Here is a 13,782-nt window from a genome sequence, read left to right on the forward strand (position 1 = left end):
CATTTTATGTTTGGAGGAAAAAAGGGAGGATTGCAAGGTGAAGAGCACCATCTCAACGTGAAGCACTGGGTGCAGCATCATGTTGTGGGGGTCCTTTGCTGCAAGGACTGGGCACTTCACAAATAGATGGCATCATGAGGTAGAAAATATTGTGGATATATTGAAGCAACATCTCAAGACATCATCAGAAGTTAAAGCTTGGTCGCAAATGGGTCTTCCAAATGTGACAATGGACCCCAAGCATACTTCCAAAGTTGTGCAAAATGGCTTAGGACAACAAATGTCAAGGTATGGAGTGGCCATCACAAAGCCCTGACCTCAATCCATAGAAAATTGTGGCGAGAACTGAAAAAAGCGTGTGCGAGCAAGGAGGCCTACAAACCTGACTGAGTTACACCAGCTCTGTCAGGAGGAATGGGCCAAAATTCACCCAATTTATTGTGAGAAGCTTGTGGAAGGCTACCGGAAACGTTTGACCCAAGTTAAACAATTTAAAGGCAATGCTACCAAATACTAATTGAGTGTATGTAAACTTCTGACCTACTGGGAATGTGATGAAAGAAATAAAAGCTGAAATAAATCATTCTCTCTACTATTATTCTGACGTTTCACATTCTTCAAATAAAGTGGTGATCCTAACTGACCTAAGACAAGGAATTTTTACAAGGATTAAATGTCAGGAATTGTGAAAAACTGAGTTTAAATGTATTTGGCTAACGTGTATGTAAACTTCCGACTTCAACTGTAAATGTTTTATTACAGTATAATAGTCCAATTTGAGTCTATCTCCTTGCAAGGGACATTATCTCTAGAAGGCCACTTGAKTGTGGCTGTGCCAGAACAAATAAGCTGATTTCAGTTTTGAACTGGAGTTGCCATTTCAGARCCAATGCCAATTCTGAAAGAACAAGTTCTCTCTTTAAATTCTGATAAGTAACCCATCACTATGAATTGGGGGAAAAACATTTGTTCAAAGGATGAAATGAGTCCACTGCGGATTCAACCCCATATGAGCAGGACATTGACAGATTTGKGATAGCACAATATTATTCATTCACATGCAAATGAAGAATAACCTGACAGGACAACCTATCATTTTCACATTCTTATCAATTTAATTGAATTAAACAGGAAGGTAAATCATGAGGTTAACAGACGATATAGATTTTTTTATTATGCAGGGTAAAACATGTTTACTTCTAAGCTTTTCTGTTGACCTGCAAGAGTGTGTAAAAAAAAACACATCAAGACTTTAGCTGCGATGTTTCTGCACTGACAATTGCTAAAACATTGGAAAAATGTACATGATCAATAAAAAGTTTACAAAAAAAACATTCCACATTAGTTCTACATATTTCTTCATGTACAAAGTAATGAATCATCCAAACAATATTCCACAAGATCATGATTATTACATTATTTCTCCCTTACTGGAACGCAGCTTGCAGAGTTGTCGACTAACAACATTTTGAGACGGAAGGAACACAACACATGCAAACAAGCYAAGTAAGCTCATACTAAATCAAAATATCACAATAGAAATYGAAAACACAAGAAAATKATCRTGGTTGAACTGTCATGTGGTCTCGCACCAGCTGCATTTAAGTGTTTTCCATATTAAGATGTCTTTGCAATGAKCATGCWCACATGGCTTGGATGTTGGGACTACTGGTAGTGAGGAGCCTATGAGCAACAGAGCTGGTCTAATTTACTGACGTGTACACATCCATTATCCTTATAAAAAGGTACACATATTGAATCCTGGCTCCTGTAATGCGAGCCACGTTTCACAATGCGTGTGTGCGCATGTTTTGGTTAATCTAGCATGGGAACAAAATAATAATGAGCCTCAAATATCATGTTAAAAATAAAAAGGGTGTCAATAACCCCCATAGTGTTTATACTGTACACTGCAATCATGCTTATACACATACTGAAATTAAAAGAAAACCCCCAAATGTTAGATTTCCTTCTTTTTTTTTTACAAGATATCTTTTCAAAGTAGGTCATACATTTATGGATAGTCAAGACAGAAAGTGTTCCCCTCCCCCTCTAGAAATGTAATTTAAAACAATTGCAGTGACATGACTCTGTGCAGTATTTTGTATGAAGTAATTGTTATAGAACACTTTTGTGAATGAACATTGTGAATTAATTGAACTAATACAGCTCCTGTATTTAGCCAACAGCCTTTCTGYTAATCAGTATTTCGTAGCGGTAACCCTGACACCTACAGGGAGCGATCAGAACTTACAACACTGCAACTGGATGCACAGAAATGTAGAATCYAAGTCTTCAGAGTCAACGAAGTCGATAAATATCCATTCATTGAGTGCAATGAATATGTGAATCGYTGTCAGAAATCCATTTCAAAACAAGACATACAGGGCTCCAGAAGGATGGACAGTGTGGTTTCACTTTCTAGGTCCTTTGAGTGTCGTGAGTCACAGCACATTCCAAATAARGTTAGCTACAAGTAACCTTGAATAAGATATGGTATTATTTGTTGAAGTCATAAATACGATGTCTGTTACTGTCACCTCTCAAGTCCCACCTATCCACAATATTCCTCCCAGCCTCCATGTAGTCTTTATTAGTTTCCTCTGGGTGCTTTTATAAAGACACAGTCCCTAGTCAACCATACTGTCTCTGCTGTACTCGGGATATAGGAAGTCAGCTTTAATTAGCATATATATTCCTGGAGGCCGAGGAAGGATGGAAAATTCCTGGGAGTCTGTGGAGACAAACACAAACAAGCCATCGGGTTAGGGGAGCCGCTGTGAATCAGCAGGGAAGGGATATGATGTCCGGCAGCAYTAAAGTCAAGAAGCATTCTCATATCTCCGACTTAACAAACATGCAACGAAGCCTCGTTGGGTAACGCAACACTCTGCAGAGGAAGAGAGCTGGGATGCTTAGCGTCTGACGAGGACCCAGAGCCAGAGAACACCACAAAAGTGAGGTGATCTATGGAGGGTGTTCCCATGGCAACAACATATAGAAACACCCACGGAAGTCTGACTATATTTTCATTACATTTAAGTCATTTACCCCGCTAGGTCATTGGTCAATTTATACATGGGTATATCATGATATGTGAAATGTTGGATTCAAAAGCGTTTAAATATTTACAAATTGTTGAATTTATAGATTTGATGAATTATAGAGCTCCCAAGTTAGTTTGGGGGAGCATATTTACGCAACATAGTCTAGGGCTATACCTCAGCGGTAAGCATGTTTGAGTGTGAGTGAATAACTTCAGTATGACATTCAGCAATACAGTGCTTATTAATTCAAGCAAAATTATAACTAGTATAATTGGATCGAATATTAGCCTCAGGCCTCTATTCAATCTTTATTGCAGAAGTGCAGCGTTACATCGGGATTGACATGTAAAGGCAATGTTCCCGCGYTAGTGGAGACTGCATTCTTGGTAAAYTCTGCATTATGTCAGCTCAATTACCTTCACATTTCTATCACACAATCTGTAATGCTTCCGCGATACAGACTGAATAGATGAAGCGATAGACTGAACAGAATCCAAAATTGAAGCTTACTTAATCTAGCTCAACTTTAAATGGCCCCTATAAATGTTATGATTTGCTATAACTAAAACTATGATGAGAAAATGGTGTAAAACAYTTACAATGTATTGAAAGATAAGAACAAAATACAAACCCTGAGAGCACATAATGATATCATAGCATTGTCATCACAACCATGTTATAGAAAGGTACATTTACATTGTGTGTGTGTGTTCGCTTATATACCCAGCTGCTCCTTGCTCCTACAATTCTCCTCTCGTAGGAGTGACTTGTCCATTTCCCCAGCAACGGCCGGACTATTTCTTGTTGCCTGGGAAGGAAGAGGCATGTGGGCATGAGGTGCCCTGCCTCGGGTCAGAGGYCAGTGCCAATGCAGAAAGCACGGTCTAGTGCTCTGCATGGATGGAAGGAGAGAGAACAGAGGGGAAAGGAGAAGGAGGATGGAATGCTCTATGGGGTGTGATTAAGCAGACTTCAGTCCCCTCTGGGCCTAGGGAGGGAGGAAGTCAAACGTGGTGAAATGCATCTGTTGGTGGAGGGAGCACTCCATGGCCACGTCTCCCCCATTTAACAGCTGTAACTGGCAGGGTCTACATGAGCATTGTCATAGTAGTGTTTCTTTATGAATGTGACATTTATCATATAATACAGTAGAGGATACATGATCACAAGTCTACACACGCTCTCAGGTAACACAGYAAAGAGATTCATCCATTCGAACAAATAAGGAAATGACATGCTTAATGGAATTTTTAAACTCAATATGTAGTGTAGACTTAGTAYGACTGAAGTAATGTTGACTTCTAGAAATAAAGAAACACAGTACATCAAACAAATATGATTATGAATGAACCATCACTCCAAGTTACCCAATTCTAAAAAAGAACTATTCCCTTTAACAGCCAGATGCACAATGTATAGCGCAACAATTCACTTTTTACATGGAGGCGGTAATTAAAAACAAATCTTAAACAGTAAGGGGCAGTTTCCCGGACACAGATTAAGCCTAGTCCTGGAATAAACACTAARCTCAATAGAGAATCTCCATATAATWATTTTTTGTTGTTGTCCAGGATTAGCCTTATTAATTTGTCCGGTGAACCGCGCGCCTAAGTGACATTGCAAACTGGTTCACAAGGTACCTGGGCTTGAGGCTGTGATGACGTTTTGTGGTGTGTAGGAGGACCATCATCCATGGTGGTCAAGGGGCAATAAGTAGTTGACGGGTAGGAGTTGTGTTAGTCAGTTCAGGCACATAATTCGAGCCGTAGACAGTGGGCACCTGAGCCTTAACCAGTCCCATGTCAAAGCACACAGCCGATACAAGGGTAGAAGAAATTCCTATTATAGCTAACTGGGATTCCTCACCTAGTTCATATGAATTTGGCTTCAGAATAATTACAGTATTAAAGTAACTACATAGAGTGGGGATGTATAATTCTAACTTGTTAGCGTTATCTTGAGTTATTGCCAGCAGATACTTATGAAGACCCCATTCAGTGCGATTGTTGTTGTTTATTGTAACAGACAACGGATTAATGTTCCCGCAGGTTTCTGGCTAAGCTCTCTAAGGACCCTGAAAAGGACCGCTCAGAGATGCCATGATGAATCGGTCTCTTGTTTTCATTAACTCTACTGTACAGTGAGATCAGGGCAATTAGCCGGGTGAAGTGACGGCTCAGCCAGACCTTTGATCCTAAATCTCTCAATTTTCAAACTTTTTATTCCACTTCGTTGATTTCAATAAAAATAATGGAATTTTCCATTCAACTTCAAAAAAAGTTTTGTATTTCAAAGCGATGACATGGAAGTTGGCTGTTATAAATMAATTCCCATGCAGTCACTCCTCTCGTCTACTCCTCTCTCCTTCCCCTTTCTCTCTATCAACGAGTGCTGATTAAATGAGGAAGTCACACTCTAAAAATGCACTTGAAGCACTATCTTTGTTCAGAGCAGCTGAGTGCAGCAGGGATCAGCTCTGTTCTGATCACCACAGCGCAACGGGAGGTCAGTGCTCGCTTTAGGAAAGAGAGAGAGAGGCATTACAACTCATTAAAGCCCTGCCGGTTTGACAAGTCTGTCGCCCGACTCCACTGGGTGCATGGGAGACAGCACAGCACAGAACTACTGGGGCTGCTGCCACCTRMACACACTAGTCTACTGAGAGACATTCTGAGGYGAATGTGAGATTCTGCATGCCTGGCACAGCAACTAAAAAACGAATGTTAACCGCAATGGGGTTTCTTATGACGAGAGAACTCACTTGATTGCTAGCTCAACAGCTTGAGGCTGTTGTAGCAGTGGTCTAGTAATGGTGGGCGGCTCAATGATTTAGTGCGATGTAATTGGTGGTTCCGTAACATCAGATAATGTCAGCAGGGGTGGTATAACATCTGATTTGTGCTGACAACTTCATTCACTCATTTGGCTTGTGGGTGACACTGTGTTTCTATACATTTGTCTCACTCATAAACATTAACCACTGCTATCCCACTGACGGCAATTCGACATCTATTCCATGTTGGTTCAACGTCGTTTCATTGAAATGACGTGGAAACAACATTGATTCAACCAGTGTGTGCCCAATAGGATGCCTTCACTGCATAGTTAAACTGGCACAGGTCTACAGCCACTGCAGAACAATGCAGTTCAAATGGAAGAAAACTCCCTACTTTATTGCGTTTTATAAAGTGCTTGGGGAGATTTCTATCACTGACAGGCTGATGAGGACAGGACAGAGCAGTAATGGTGAATGGTAGTGCAGCGGTGCAGCAGTCACAGGAAAGAACACCAGGTACTGGGGGCACTGCCAAGCCTGCCCTGGGCCCCTCCGCTGTCCCCTCTGCCCCACTACCAGCCACCATCTGTCACATATCTCTCCACTGGTCTCCGAGACGATGGCCAGCCACAACGAGAACTGCTGATGATTTATTTCACCCTTATTTAACCAGGTTAGTCTCGTTGAGATAAAAATCCATTTTTCAAGAGAGACCTGGACCAAGACAGCAGCATCAACACATCCATTCCAGACAAACAGTCACATGACATCAACAAGACAAAGATATATGGTGTGGCGTTCTGTTCAGGTTAATAGGCAGAGGGGATCTCACAGCTGTACACTTCCCTAATCCTGTAGGCTGACCTCTGGTGGAAAGCAGAAGGGAGGCTCACTCAGCTGCTTTATATATTACCCACTTCCTTAACTAACTTACCATGTTCATTAGAAAAAGGCACAGCCCACATCTGCTCACTTCACCGTTTCTCATAAAAAAAATGAACAGTGTGAGACATAGGCTTAAGGTAAGATACAGGATGGTAACTACGGAGGGTCGTTTCTCTCATTCCTAGTCCTAGAGAACATCAGTTAAGCCCGTCCCTATATTTTCACTATCATATTCCGTTGACCCTCAGAACAGGGCCTTTGCTTTAATATTATGGATGGACACTTACAAGAGTAAAATGAATACAGGGATAGGTTCAAGAGGAGGAAAGATGGGGCAAGAGGGATGTTCGGCTGTGTGCTTGTAACTAACGGGTCTTAGAAGGCACAGGCGCAAACCACTGCTACCACTACTATGTTGCCGATGGTTGCAATGACGGCTACCCAAAGCCAGATGGCGTCGCTGGAGTACTTGCCCTCCTCTTCCACCTCGGTCGGCCRGGAGAAGTTGGCGTTGAGGTTGGAGGTGGAGGTCTGGAGGGACGTGTTGCCATTGTACGGGGAATCCATGAAGGCCCCACTCACAGCCGGATAATGCTGAGGGACAAAAGAAAAGAGGAGAGAGATGAAAAGATGACTTGGATCAAGGCCAGCATAATAGCATATCAGAGATAGCCCGTATGTACAGCAGCTCTGTAACGCTGTGACCAAAAAAAGCATCTGGAGGGTAACAGGTATCATAAGGTTGATAAAATGGTCCAGAATGCAGTTATTGAAGTACTGAACACTAAATGTGTTTTAAAGGGTATAATAATGAGACACATCAGTGTGACATGTAGACACTTGGGAACATCCCACATATAATGTGAACTGTATGATGTGAACAGAAATACCCTCAGTGCTGTGAACAAGAACAATCAAGAGCATCTGGTTAGTCACTCTTGGGGTTTCTACCCTGTGTTCTATTCTAACGATCACAGCTGCATGACCTATATTATCCAACAGTCAGTCATTGTCTCCCTCTCTCCTATGGGACTCACCAGTGTTTGTATATAAGCTTTACTCAAATCATTTACTGAGTCAAACTATACTCCTCAAAATTAAAACCCATTAACAGTTTAAAGGTGCAGTTTCATGGCCATAAATAATAAAATAAGAATATTTTTGCTGTGGCTTTGTTGATGTGATTCTTGCAAATGTGCAGCTTTGAACTAGCTAAATAACTTACCAGACAAGAGTGTTTCTGTTGTTACACTACATGACCAAAAGTATTTGGACACCTGCTCGTCGGACATCTCATTCCAAAATCATGGGCATTAATATGGAGTTGGTCCCCCCTTTGCTGCTATAACAATCTCCACTGTTCTAGGAAGGCTTTCCACTAGCTGTTGGAACATTGCTGGACCTGCTTCCATTCAGCCACAAGAGCATTAGTGATGTCAGGTACTGATGTTGGGCAATTCGGTGTTCCAATTCATCCCAAAGGTGTTTGATGGGGTTAAGGTCAGGGCTCTGTGCAGGCCAGTCAAATTCTTCCACACCGATCTCGACAAACCATGTCTTTATGGACCTCGCTTTTTGCACGGGGGAATTGTCATGCTGAAACAGGAAAGTGCCTTCCCCAAAATGTTACCACAAAGTTGGAAGCACAGAATCGTCTAGAATGTAACTGTATGCTGTAGCATTAAGATTTCCCTTCACTGGAACTAGCCCGAACCATGAACAACAGCCCCAGACCATTATTCCTCCTCCACCAAACTTTACAGTTGGCACTATGCATTAGGGCAGGTAGCGTTCTCCTGGCATCCGACAAACCCAGATTTGTCCATCGGACTGCCAGATGGTGAAGCGTGGTTCAACACTCCAGAGAACGCGTTTCCACTGCTCCAGAGCCAATGGCGGAGAACTTTACACCACTCCAGCCGACGCTTGACATTGCGCATGGTGACCTTAGCCTTGTGTGCGGCTACTCGGCCATGGAAACCCATTTCATGAAGCTCCTGACGGACAGTTCTTGAGCCGACGTTGCTTCCAGAGGCAGTTTGGAACTTGGTAGTGAGTGTTGCAACTGAGGACAGACGATGTTTGCGCGCTACGCGCTTCAGCAATCGTTGGTCTCGTTCCGTGAGCTTGTGTGGCCTACCACTCGCGGCTGAGCCGTTCTTGCTCCTAGACGTTTTCACTTCACAATAACAGCATTTACAGTTGATCGGGCCAGCTCTAGCAGGGCAGAAATTTTACAAACTGACTTGTTGGAAAGATGGCATCCTATGACGATGACACGATGAAAGTCACTGAGCTCTTCAGTAAGGCCATTCTTCTGCCAGTGTTAGGCTATGGTGATGCATGGCTGTGTGCTCAATTTTATACACCTGTCAGCAACGGGTGTGGCTGAAATAGCCAAATCCACTCATTTGAAGGGGTGTCCAAATACTTTTGCATATATAGTGCATTTGGAGGATTGTTTGGAGGACACGGCCAGGTTTGTTTTCACTCCACGTACTTCTTGGTGTTTTCTGTCTTCTTCACCCCTCTTCACCTTGCCTGGCTTAAAACGCACATCCATTTATCAGCTAAGTCTGAGTTGGCCCACCCTGCTCTAACATATGGCAGGACCAGCCAGACGGGACAACTGCACCCAGTGATGGCCCAATCATTTAGCTGTTCCCTGTCCCCGCGCCTCATTGCACCGCCGGTCTAGATGGAGACATACTCGATCCATCAGGAAGGGACAGGTTCATCATTCTCTTCCTCCCATCTGCTACTGATAAGAAGAGAGAGGAACCAGGAGGAACCACCGTCTACCTCCACTACACCTCCTATCAGGAAGAGTGATCAGGGAGAACTTGGTGTCAAACAAAGTTTCAATTGATCAGCAATTAAAGTTGTGTAGTGTTGTCAAACTGTCAGAAACCGTATCAGGGAAGCTCATCTGCGTGCTGGTCGTCGTCACCAGGGTCTTGACCTGACTGCAGTTTGGTAACCGACTTCAGTGGGAAAATGCTCACCTTGCAGAAGTGTGATCTTCACAGATGAATGTCAGTTTCAACTGTACCGGGCAGATGGCCGAGAGGCTGTATGGCGTCGCGTGGCGTGGGCGAGTGGTTTGCTGATGTTAATGTTGTGAACAAAATGGCCCATGGTGGCGGTGGGGTTATGGTATGGGCAGACACAAGCTACGGACAATGAACACAACTGCATTTTATCGATGGCAATTTGAATGCACAGAGATACCGTGACGAGATCCTGAGGCCCATTGYCGTGCCATTCATCCGCCGCCATCACCTCTTGTTTCAGCATGATAATGCACGGTCCCATGTCGCAAGGATCTGTACACACTTCCTGGAAGTTGAAAATGACCCAGATCTTCCATGGCCTGCATACTCACCAGACATGTCGTCCATTGAGCAAGTTTGGGAAATTGTTGCCTGTTACATTTATATTTTTGTTCAGTGTATCATGTCGAWTTAAAACAGCTGGACATAGTGGTTCWAGTGTTTCCATTACCTATTTAGGCAAATTGCCCATTAATAAATTTGCGACTGCCTGTATGCCCTCCCACCTATCTGTTTCATGTCTCAGGTCTCCCGCATGGATAGAATGCAATAGCTGACACATATTCTAATCATTCTCATGTGTCAACGTATCGCCACATCGGCTGCCTAGGTTAGTCCATGCCATGGTGAAACTTTCACTCCCGTAGATCTGAAATATTTGGATGGTGAAACTTGCCAGYCAACCAGAAAAGCAAGGCGAAGAAATTCAGGCATTCTTGAAAGTCAGGACAATCCTTGTATTGCAAAGAAACATTTTTAGAGTTAAAATTTTTATTTTGCAAGCAGTAGGCATTTAGAATTAAATGTAAAGTGGAGCTTATACAGTAATTACTTGATGACGTGCCCCATGTACCTATCTAAAGTATTCGGCAATCGTAATTCATTTCCATCAAAATTAGTCGCAATAAAGAAAGTTAGGCAAAATAAATCCACCCGTGTCGAACGGATAAAAATGTCGTCGATCTATAGAAAGGGTATCMTATATCCGCCGTTTCCAATACACATGTCGCAATGATTGCTTTTGTCGAATAAACCTGGGTTAATGGAAAACTGCCTAATGTCTCTCAATGGTGAGGATGTGTATAAGGCCCTGAGCTACTGTGAAAAACCTCAGACACAGGCCCRGTGAATGAATGAGACAAATTACTTTGATTGGCTCACAATGAGCTCTGTCTTTCCCTGGAGGCCAATGAGAAACCCATTGAAACAGACAGAAGGAAGCAGCAAATTAAGACTTGAGGTTCATCAATAGCGACCGCTGTTAGGAGTTGTAATTAATACTCTCTAACAAGGCAATGGGAAAAGAGCCAAGCATTCACTGGCAGGCCGGGGAGCCTAACTGACAGGCTTCTGTTTCCTGTCACAACACGAGAGGAGAACCCTGCTAAATAACAACCACGTCTTTGATTATGTCATCCCAGTTTTATTTCAGTGTGCTATTAAACCCCGGGAGGACCACGCAGGGTGTAAGGCCACCAGAGAAGTGTGGTGTCATGACAGGGATGATAAATGTTGAAGTAAATAACATACAGGCCCCGCGGCTGTGTTGTTTTGCATGATGATCACACACACATCAAATGACCAGCTGCCTCCAGCTTTGAGTTGTTTTTTTCCTTTATCCAAATACTGTTCACCAGACAAATGATTACAGTTGGTGGTGTCAGGTGTTTAACTGTGCTGAAATGTGTGCCAAAAGCGTGTTCCACTGAGGTAACTAAAAATGAACTTTCCACTGAAACGTATATCACAGTCAACAAACACCTGGGTCCCAAATAAAGCTCTGGTTGTACTCCACAACATACAGACCCCCTATATAGAATAGGACACTGGATATTCATAGCAAGTCATTTCAGCAAAGTTAATAACCAGTTTAGGTTCCAGGGAGAGTTCTGAAGGTGTCAATCCAACCATACATGTGCTATATGTGGATTGACCAATCACCATGCATACCACGAAGGTCCTAAAGACCTTACACTTTTCCCCACTCCTCGACTTAGTTTAAAAGCAACCAGAGGTGATGTGCCCCGCCGCGTTTGGATGGAAGAGTTGTCTGCGGACGTTGTCACTGAAGTGGAGGCAAGGTGTGAGTTCACCGATCAATTCTTCTTTTAATGATCAGTCTGTCTGATAACGTCTCCCTCACCTCACCRATTYTCAGTGRAGATGACAAAACCTAATCTAAGGCTCGGGTACAGCCCATGGTGTCAAAGCAAAAGTTCTAAACATGGACCTTTCTCACAGTGGAAGATGATTTGTATTATGGAAGATAATATCCAAGACAATATCCAACATTCTATACCCAGATGGTTTAGATATCAATCTTCTGACAGAGAACAGAAAACATCAACTCACATGGTCACACAGAGGAGGCCTGTGTGAAGGAYGAGCGAACATATCTATAAAACATCACAAACGTCATAGTTATTCACGTATGCATAGCAGCACTTAAGTGATCTCTTACCACAGAGGTTCATCATCTGTCTCCRYTCAAGTGTTGTGCTCCAGATAGGGATGACAGGGAAGAAGAAGAACTAAGATGCAATTTAGACTATGAACAATAATGTATGAAGGAGAAAGGAGAAGTTTGCTTTTTTACAACCAAATGTATGTTTTATCACGAGCGATACCTCTCCGTCCGGTCTACAGGTAACTGCCAAAATAAAGGAAACCATTTAGTAAATGAGGGGTCCAGACACTTTTTGTTGTTGTTGTTGCTTTCACTTGTTTTTGAGGAACTTACCCTAACAAGCATTTCATTTCCTAATGAATGGAGAGAAAAAAAAGAAAAAATATATATTTTTTAACGGTCTCCATAAACCTCGTAATATGTATATTTAATTAAAGTGGCAAGATTTTTCAGAGAATAAAGAAAGGCCGTTTAAGAGATCTGAGTGCTTGTAGTTCCCTTTTTGTTTTCGTAGTAWAGACTGAGCCCGACATAAACTATATGTGGTTGTAGTTGAACTATCGAACTATCCTCATTATCACGTATTGTATCGCAAAATCAATGAGTAAGACAGCTAGCAGTTGTGACCTATTGGTCTTGTTTGTTTACATTTTGTATACAAAGTCATGCTTCTAATTYCAAACATCTTAAAACATAGCGATGTGTCAGAATAATTCTGAGAATAACAATTCAAGGTCAACACACAATCCCTGGTCTAATGATTCATTTACCACGTCTTCACTCGCACAGGAGAGAAACGACTGACATAAATGGGAATGTTGTCAACCCAGCAAAAAATKAAAGTGATGGTTATATTAGCCTAAATGTTAATTCCACCATGTAAAGTCCGTCATGAGAGTCAKGTCATTAGTCTACCAGTTTAGAAAGCTAAAAGCCTAGGTCATTTAACCATGCACCATTAACTTGCCAATGCATTTAACAATTCACAATTTACATGCACCAATCGTACTTTGTTTAGCATGTCCCAAACATGCTCTGCCCATGTGTTCTTTCTTCAATGTGCATTACAATCACTAGGCAGAGTGATTGGAAGTGCAAGAGCCGCTTCAAGTGAAACTACACTGTGAACCACGTACGCCACACTGTCAGCAAAACAAGCAAAGTACAAAGTTGAGTTGTGTAGAGGATGCAGGGACAGCGAAAGACAAAGTGTAGGGTCGACCCAGGGAAACGGGTGATGGGGACGACACAATATTTGAGGAGGGGGGGGGGAGTACGAAAAAGAAGAGTGCTGGAGTACCTACTGTAGGCTGTTTCAGTAGACTTCTCTACCACTTGCTGTATCACCGGAGGGCTGCGCTGCGAGTGCTGATTCATCACAGAGAGGGGGATTTAAAAGGAGAGCGCTGGACTCAGACAGCACTGAGCAGCGATTGGACCAGTGCAGAGAGACTCATGACTCTGTGTGTGTGTGTGTGTGTGTGTGTGTGCGTACATGAGGGAGGGGCAAGGGGAGCAGAGGAACAGGGGTGAGTCTATAATTTATCAGTGGGATTTCAGTAAACAGATTAAGGTCAGTCTACAATGATGTTTTCGCTTAGAGCTAACTCTTTG

General features: G+C 42.7%; 1 protein-coding gene across 2 annotated transcripts in view; it reads right to left on the reverse strand.

Moving 5' to 3' along the window:
• Positions 1-1,154: 1,154 nt before the first annotated feature.
• LOC111982517 (uncharacterized protein C14orf132) overlaps positions 1,155-13,782 on the reverse strand; it is a 36,119-nt gene continuing 23,491 nt past the window's right edge. The window contains exons 2-3 of one of the 2 annotated variants that reach the window (XM_070434002.1): positions 4,688-7,302; positions 1,155-2,734 (exon numbers count right to left, since the gene is read on the reverse strand). In XM_070434002.1, the coding sequence (XP_070290103.1) occupies positions 7,084-7,302 (219 nt within the window). In that variant the 3' untranslated portion in view covers positions 1,155-2,734; positions 4,688-7,083. Of the gene's footprint in view, positions 2,735-4,687; positions 7,303-13,472; positions 13,579-13,782 lie in introns of those variants that run through there. The other variant, XR_002879771.2, reaches the window with a different exon arrangement.

This window comes from Salvelinus sp. IW2-2015, linkage group LG22 (genome assembly GCF_002910315.2).
Source record: "Salvelinus sp. IW2-2015 linkage group LG22, ASM291031v2, whole genome shotgun sequence".
NCBI lineage: Eukaryota > Metazoa > Chordata > Actinopteri > Salmoniformes > Salmonidae > Salvelinus > Salvelinus sp. IW2-2015.